This window comes from Mus caroli, chromosome 3 (assembly GCF_900094665.2).
Source record: "Mus caroli chromosome 3, CAROLI_EIJ_v1.1, whole genome shotgun sequence".
Taxonomy (NCBI): domain Eukaryota; kingdom Metazoa; phylum Chordata; class Mammalia; order Rodentia; family Muridae; genus Mus; species Mus caroli.
In genome coordinates this window covers 82976436-82985282 of record NC_034572.1, presented here as the reverse complement: position 1 = coordinate 82985282, position 8847 = coordinate 82976436, and the positions used below count along the sequence as shown (strand labels likewise).

Sequence of the window (8847 nt, the reverse complement as noted above, 5' to 3'; positions counted from 1 at the left end):
GATGGTTGTGAGCCACCATGTGGTTGCTGGGATTTGAACTCTGGACCTTCGAAAGAGCAGTCGGGTGCTCTTACCCACTGAGCCATCTCACCAGCCCGATTTCTGGACATTTTAATGTTTGGTGTGGATCAGATGTGCTCACATGACTTAATGAGCTGAAGATGGGTTGAATGTTATAGCTGCTTCTACCTGGCAAGGCTGCATTGATAAGTTGACGTCCAAATTAAGTTGACGTTATCTTACAAATGCTGGGGTTACCGCTTTGGGCCATCAGGGTCACCATGCTCAGCCTAAGTATAAAATACATTTGAGGATGACAGTGTAGATCAGTTGGTACAATGACTGCCCTGTATCATAAAAGGTGGGGAAGATGAGAAGTCAAAGGTCATCCTACCTTCCTATATTCAGAATTAAAGTCCATCTCCTGGAATACACAATAATAATAAAAAGGTCTGAGTATACCCAAAGTTGCAGCATTCGGGATGTGTAGGTCCTTAGGAACATGGCTACAGGAGCTGCAAGTTCAGGGTGAGACCTTGTCTTTATGAAAACCTGGGAAAGCAGTGTAGACTAGGGAGCCAGAGATCCGAGCATGAGTTCAGTTCTAGACTTGCCAAAGCTTAGTGAAACTCAACCTCTAGAGCAGAAGGTCCATTGTGAATAATACATTTTCTTTCCCATGTGGATTAAAATTCGTTCCCAGTGGTGCTGGAGAGATGGCTCTGTAGTTAAGAGCACTGGCTGCTCTTTGAGTCCAATTCCCAGCAATTAGATGGTGGTTCGCAACCATCTGTAGTGGGATTTGATGCCTTCTAGTGTGCATGAAGATCACATACACATACATAAAATAAATCTTAAAAAGTCCCCAGAAAGCCGGGCGTGGTTGCACACGCCTTTAATCTCAGCACTTGGGAGGCAGAGGCAGGCAGATCTCTTGGGAGTTCGAGGCCAGCCAGAATGAGTTCCAGGACAGCCAGGGCTACACAGAGAAACCCTGTCTTGAAAAAACAACAACAAAGTCCCCAGAGCTCACCTGCACCAGATGCATCTTTTGCTCTGACTATCACAGCTTCTTGTTGATTGGTCAGTGCACAGGACACATTAATGAAAGCAGGGGATGATATCTGCTGGAAGGCAGTGAAGTTGATTATTCTTACTAGGTAGACAGTTAGGCCTGTCGGGAGCATTGAGTGCTTATGGCCAGACACTGCCAGAAAGGGGGAGCTGTGGAAGACCTGGGAGAAAGGATAAAATACTTGTTTGAAAGAAGACAAATTAGTGTTGTCTCTGTTAGTACAAGAATTTTCAAGATTCAGCTAGCCAGCCAGTAAGTCATTAGCTTTTTCACCACTGTGGATGTATTTAAAAAGGGACAGAATAGGGCTGGTGAGATGGCTCAGTGGGTAAGAGCACCTGACTGCTCTTCCGAAGGTCCAGAGTTCTAATCCCAGCAACCACATGGTGGCTAACAACCATCCGTAACGAGATCTGGCGCCCTCTTCTGGAGTGTCTGAAGACAGCTACAGTGTACTTATAATAAATCTTTGGGCCTGAACAAGCAGGGTTGACCAGAGCAAGCAGAGGTCCTAAAATCAATTTCCAGCAACCACATGAAGGCTCACAACCGTCTGTACAGCTACAGTGTACTCATGCATAAAATAAATCTTTAATAAAACTTATCTCAAAGTATTTTAAAGATTCTCTAATAGCAGTTTAAAAAGTTTATTTGTATGTCTGTATGTGTGCTTGTACACTGCTTGTGGACGTTGTACATCGTGGTGCGCACTAGGCTCCGCACCACGATGTACAACGGCCCCTGTTTCCAAGCTCGAGGATATTTTTAATTTTTTTTTTTTTTCCAGACAGGGTTTCTCTGTATAGCCCTGGCTGTCCTGGAACTCACTTTGTAGACCAGGCTGGCCTCGAACTCAGAAATCCACCTGCCTCTGCCTCCCAAGTGCTAAGATTACAGGTGTGCGCCACTACGCCCCACTCCAAGCCCGAGGATATGAGTTCAAAGAAAAATGACTCCTACCAAATTATTCTCTGACCTCGGTATGTTCTGTGTGGCATAAATAAAAATGTAATAAAATGTGTTTAGAAAGAAAATATAGCTGGAGGTAATAGACAAGGACACCCAGACCCTCTTCTGGTCTCCACACACATGCCTATGTACTCCTACACAAATATATAATGTTTTAAGAAAAAAATAGGGTGGAGGTGGGTGTGGGGCCATGCATTTGATCCCCATAGTCTAGAGTAGAGGGAGGTACATGTGTTAATTCCAGGGCAGCCAGGGATATTCCTTGTCTTAAAATGTGGTGAGCTGAGAATGTGAACACACACACCTTTAATTCCAGCATGAGAGAGTGAGGAGTGGGGGGTGAGGGACAGGCAAGATGATCTCTTGAGTTCTCAGACAGGCAAGGTTACATACACAAATCTTGTTTCAAACAACAAATGGCACGCACACACACACCACACACGAGTGATCGATTGAGAAAGACTTTTGTGTATACAAAAGAATAAAATGATGTAAGCTAAAAGGCTAGAACATTTTATATAGCCCAGGCTATATAAGTTTTTTAATTTCCTTTGAAGCTAAGGGTGACTAACTCTGGGCTTCTGATTCTTTTGCCTCTACTTCTGAGTGATGGGACTAGCACTAGGTAGGGTGCTAGGGATGCACTACATCACAAGGACTGTAGTTTTTAAGTGGGAATGTTTTTGGAGTTGGTTTTATGTAGCCCAGGCTGGTCTGGATCTCCCAGCAGTCCTGCTTTACTAGCCTCTTGGGTGCTGAGATTTATAGGCTCATGACACCATACATGCCTTTAGACTGGAAGTCTAAAGATTGTTTTTAAAGTAGCATTTATGCCGGGCAGTGGTGGTGCATGCCTTTAATCCCAGCACTTGAGAAGCAGAGGCAGGCGGATTTCTGAGTTCGAGGCCAGCCTGGTCTACAGAGTGAGTTCCAGGACACAGCCAGGGCTATACAGAGAAACCTTGTCTCAAAAAACAAACAAAAAGTCGCCATTTATATGGCTATTGAGATGACTCAGCAGCTAAGCGCATTAGGTGCTCTCCAGGTCGAATTCCCAGCACCCAAATGGCAGCACACTAACTCCAGTTTCAGGGGTTCTGACACCTTCACACAGACATATACACAGGCAAAACACCAATGTATATTAAAGTCATTAAAAAACAAAAGCAGCATTATTATGACTGCTCTTCCAAAGGTGCTGAGTTCAAATCCCAGCAACCACATGGTGGCTCACAACCATCCGTAATGACGCCCTCTTCTGGTGTGTCTGAAGACAGCTACAGTGTACTTATAATAAATCTTTGGGCCTGAACAAGCAGGGTTGACCAGAGCAAGCAGAGGTCCTAAAATCAATTTCCAGCAACCACATGAAGGCTCACAACCGTCTGTACAGCTACAGTGTACTCATGCATAAAATAAATCTTTAATAAAACTTATCTCAAAGTATTTTAAAGATTCTCTAATAGCAGTTTAAAAAGTTTATTTGTATGTCTGTATGTGTGCTTGTACACATACAAGGTGCTCAGAGAGGCCAGAAGAGGGCACCAGGTTCCCTGAAGTGGAGTTTGTAAGCCCTTATGATGTGATTTCTAGAAACCAAACTCAGTTCCTCTTCAAGAACAGCCTGAGTTCCTAACTGCTGTGCAATTTCTCCAGCTCCAATAGTAGGTTACCCAGAACATTTTTACCCTTGGAATGAGAATGAAAAATCTTTTTCAAATCTCTTGTCTCTCAGTCACACGTGGTAGTTCATGTTTAGCAATCCCAGTGCTTGGGAGGTAGAGACAGGAGGTCTGGAATCCAAGGAGGTACACAGTTTGAGAGTAGCCTGGTGTACACTGTGTCTTAAAAGCAGAACAAACTGAGGACTAAGGATGTTTAGTTGGTAAAGTACATGGGCTTGCTGCATGCCCATCGTCCTGAGTTCAGTTCCCATCATTGCCTAAAATCTGTAGAGTAGCACACATCTTATTTGCAGCACTTGGGAAGTAGAGGCAGGAGGATCAGAATTTTGAGGCCAATCTTGACCATGTGAAGATTTTACTGCTAGCCTAAGGTAATGAGAATCTTTTTTTTTTTAAAGATTTATTTATTATATATGTATATACAAGTACACTGTTTCTTCTCTCTCTGGCCTAAAAGATTTATGTATTTATTATATGCAAGTACACTATAGCTGTCTTCAGACACACCAGAAGAGGGTATCAGATCACATTTGGATGATTGTAAGCCACCATGTGGTTGCTGGGATTTGAACTCAGGACCTTCAAGACCATCTAACCTGTCCTAGTAATGAGAATTTTTTGGGAAAAAGGCAACAAATCTCTGTCCCCAGTACTGTTGGGTCTCACTTACCTCTAGGCTCTCAAGAACTCTTTCCACTCCCAGGATTCTTAGCTCCCCAGTGTCTTTGTGGCCAAGAACGAACTCTGACTGGTTCATGTAAAAGCCAGGGATGAAAGGAATGAGGATTCTTTGCATGCCATTCTTGCCACGTTCACTGACCAGAGTTGCCCACCCATAGACTGAGGTGTCTGCCACACTGAGCACTTGGCGCAGCTCCTCGGACTCCTGTCGAACCTTGATTAGGCAGACATAGACCCCTGAAAAGAAAGACTTAGCAGGAAGGCCCAAAGGCTCTACTGAGATAAACAAGTTAGGGTAAGGGAGAAGAATGGTTTGAGCATTCATTTCTGATACACTAATGAGTACTATGGAGAACAAACAAGAGAAAAGGAAACTGTCCTTGGGAGAAGCTGCAGCTGGACTCAAGTCAACACTCAGCAAATATTAAACAGTATGGGGACTGGAGAGATGGCTCAGTGGTTAAGAGCACCATCTGCTCTTCCAGAGGTCCTGAGTTCAATTCCCAGCAGCCACATGGTGGCTCACAACCATCTGTAATGGGATCTGATGCCCTCTTCTGATATATCTGAAGAGAGCAACAGTGTATATAAAATAAATAGATCTTTAAAAACAATTAAAACAATATAAAATAAATAGATCTTTAAAAACAATTAAACAGTATGGCACAAGCAGGTATAACGAACGTGCTGAGGAGACTAAACCTTTTTAAGAGTGATCTTGCTACTGCTCTATGGACTAGGCTGCTGGTCTAGTGCATAGAGTTAAGGAGCCATTCCATCTGCATCTTGTTCTGGAACTTTCTAAAGATCTATTCAGTGTCCAGCAGGTTTCTGAATGAACCTTTTAGTGCTGCTTCATTACCCATACCATTCAAGCCGAGAGGGCTCAATTCAAGAGCTCAGATGGTACATGATCCTGCTTATGCCTCCCTCCTCCTCCTCTCGGCCTTGCTCTTCTTCTCTCCCCTTCTCCCCTCCTCCACCAAGTACACACACACACACACACACATTTTGTTTACAATACTGTACTCGGACCCACCACATGCCAGGTGATCACTCTCCCACTGCATTCTCAGCCACCTTTTTATTTTATTTTGAACACAGGCTCACTAGATTGCCCACGTAAATTTGAACTAACCCCGTAGACTAGTCTTCATTTTGTGATCCACGTCCCTCAGCCTTCCAGGTACTGGATTACAGGTTTATATAAGGCCTAGCTAAATCCTCTCGTTTTGTGTTAGTTCAATTATATCAAGCCATCTGAACGTTACCCTCTATTTCTTGTTAATGACATTCATTTGGAATATTCAAATACTGTGCTACATGTTGAAAACTAAGCCTGGACATGATGGTATATGCCTTTTATCTCAGCCCTCAGGAAGCAGAGCCTAGTGGATCTCTGTGAGTCTAAAGCCAGGCCATAATATGTTTCAGGCCATTCAGGGCCACATAGAGAGACCTTGTCTCAAAAAACAAAAAACAAAAAACAAATCAAGACAAACCAAAAAGTAAGTTATAGATAGTAAAACAGCATGTTTTAGGTGGAATGCATTAATGAAAGTTTGTTGAATAGGGGATACAGCTCGGTTGGAGTTTGCTTGGCGTGCAGAAAGCTCTAGGGTTAATCCTCAGCAGTGTATAGACTGGACATGGTAGCACAGTTTACAATCCTAGCTCTCTGGAGGTGACCATCAATCAGAGGTCACTCTTGTTTAAGGCCAGCCAGAGATACATGACACCTCAAAACAAAACAAAACAAAAAATACAACCTTTTGTTCAGTGGGTTGAGAAAAGCTCTAGAGATTGAGAAAACACAAATATAGTTCAACAGGAGGGTGGCAGGTGTAGAAACAGGACCCTACCTTTCTCCACACTGAATTCCGAATGGATGTGAAAGACCTTACTTGCTGGAATGTCTAGTAAAGTATTGCTGAACTGCACATGGCATAGCATGAGGGTCTCGGGAAGAAGAACTTTTTCAACAGCCAAAGCCTGACTTGGGGTACAGGATCCTAAGAAGCAGAGAAGAGTTAAATAACTGTTAGCATCAGGGAAAAAGCATGAGGCAAATCATGTGCACAAAAATAGTATAAGAAAGTGTTTTCCCAGGTGTTAACCCCAGGCCCACACCTGGAATATGGGGCTGCTTCCCAGCAGCTGACTATGATTTGCCTCGTGCTTTAGCAGAGGCGCAGATTTGCTAGCTGCAGATAGTTTCTGCGACTGTGTGACATTTGGAATTATGGGAACTTTTCAGAGGGAATATAAATGCTAGGGCCCCAAGAGGTGGAACGGATGAGTGTGACCATTTAGGGGCGAGAGTTTAGGTTTGTTACTAGTCATGCTCAAAGAAGAAACAAAAGGAAAGAAATTAGATTCAGACATTTCTCCTTCCTCTCTCCTTATTTCTCTGTTATGTAATGATAGAGGGTGAAACTAGGGTAGTGGGGGATCAAGGGTGGGAAACAGAAGAACCCACAAAGTAGCAAAGACCAGCTACAAGCACCCATGTAAGGTGTTTGGCCACTGAGGCCACCTACATTCATGTGCACATACCCACATACCTACACACGATTTAATAAAAATCTTTATAAAAATTGCAAGCAGTTTTGAAGTAAGATGAAATTTTTTGTTTTCATTTGTGAGATAGGATCTTGCTATAGGTCAGGGTGGCCTTGAACATGCTGCAATGCTTGTGTCTTAGCTTCTCTCTCTTTTTATTTATTATTATTATTATTTATTTATTTATTATTTTGGTTTTTGGAAACAGGATTTCTCTGTGTAGTCCTGGCTGTCCTGGAACTCACTCTGTAGACCAGGCTGACCTCAAACTCAGAAATCCGCCTGCCTCTGCCTCCCAAGTGCTGGGATTACAGGCATGTGCCACCACTGCCTGGCCTTCTCTCTCTTTTTAAAGATTTAACAAAAATGATTTATTTATTTTTATTTATATCTGGGTAAGGATGTCAGATTCCATGGGTTACAGACAGTTGTAAACTGCCATGTGAGTTCTGGGAATTGAGCCTAGGTCCTCTGGAAAAGCAGCCAGTGCTTTTAACTGTGGAGCCATCTCTTTACCTGCCTAAGATTTTTTTATTTTTTATTTTTTACTTATTTATTTATTTATTTTTTAGATTTATTTATTTATTATATGTAAGTACACTATAGCTGTCTTCAGACACACCAGAAGAGGGCATCAGATCTCATTACGGGTGGTTGTGAGTCACCATGTGGTTTCTGGGATTTGAACTTCAGACCTTCGGAAGAGCAGTCGGGTGCTCTTACCCACTGAGCCATCTCACCAGCCCCTAAGATTTTTTAAAAATTTTATGTGCATTTGTATTTATCCACGTGTATGTCTCTATGAGGGTGTCAGACCCCTTGAGCTGGAGTTACAGACGGTTGTGAGCTGCCATGTAGCAGGGAATTAAGCCTGTGTCCTCTGGGAGAGTAGCCATTGCTCTTAACCTCTAAGCCATCTCTCTAGTCCATGTCTTAGCTTTGCACATGCTAGCATCACAGATATTTACTACTAAGCATAGCCAATAAAAGGCAACATATTAATCCAAAGGAGTAAAATGAGTGAGGGAAGATAAGGGAGATGGACATAACCAAGTGGCCTGTGGAGAAACTCCTTACCTTTGAGGTTGACATTTCTGCCTGTGCTGATGAAGAGTTTGAATACAGTTGCATTGGGGGTATTGGTGAGGTAAGTCTTCAGGTCATAGCTGAGTGTCAATCTTGATGATGCATTGACTACTACCTGTCAGCAAACGAAAGGAAAATCAGGTCCCCTCCATTGTTACCTTGTACTTATTTCAGCCAAAAGTATCTATTTCATACAAGTACAAAATTGGCATTCTGATGTATCTGAGAAACACAAAATCTGTTTATTATTATTTTATTTTGAGACATGCTCTCATGTATCCCAGGCTAGCATGCATCTCCCTTGATAGCCTAGGATGACCTTGAATTTCTGATCTTCCAGCCTCTACCTCCACATCCCCAGTACTGGGATTACAGGCACACCTGACTTATGTGGTGGAACTAGAACCCAGGACTTCATGTACGTTAGTTAAGCACTCCACTAACTGAGCTACATCCCCAGAAGAAATAGTCTTATTTAATTTGAGACAGGGTCTTACAGTGTAGCCCAAGATGGCCTGGACCTCACTGTGTAGCCAAGATTTTCCTTGAATTCTAGTTTCATCGATCTTGCCTCAGCCTCCTGCATGCTGGGATTACAGACACGTAGAACCACACTCACGATCATCCATTTAAGGTTTATTTAATATGTGGGAGCGTGGGTGCATGCATGCCCTGGCATGTCTGTGGGAGTTTACATGTGGGAGCGTGGGTGCATGCATGCCATGGCATGTCTGTGGAAGTTTACATGTGGGAACGTGGGTGCATGCATGCCCTGGCATGTCTGTGGAA

General features: G+C 43.1%; 1 protein-coding gene across 4 annotated transcripts in view; it reads right to left on the bottom strand.

Moving 5' to 3' along the window:
• The window catches only part of Nup210l (nucleoporin 210 like), a 120365-nt gene that overhangs the window by 6526 nt on the left and 104992 nt on the right, over positions 1–8847 (bottom strand). For 3 of the 4 annotated variants that reach the window (XM_021157946.2, XM_021157949.2, XM_021157947.2), the window contains 4 exons: positions 8050–8173; positions 6273–6422; positions 4400–4647; positions 1034–1235 (listed from right to left, as the gene is read on the bottom strand). In XM_021157946.2, the coding sequence (XP_021013605.1) occupies positions 1034–1235; positions 4400–4647; positions 6273–6422; positions 8050–8173 (724 nt within the window). The remainder of the gene's footprint in view (positions 1–1033; positions 1236–4399; positions 4648–6272; positions 6423–8049; positions 8174–8847) is intronic. The other variant, XM_021157948.2, reaches the window with a different exon arrangement.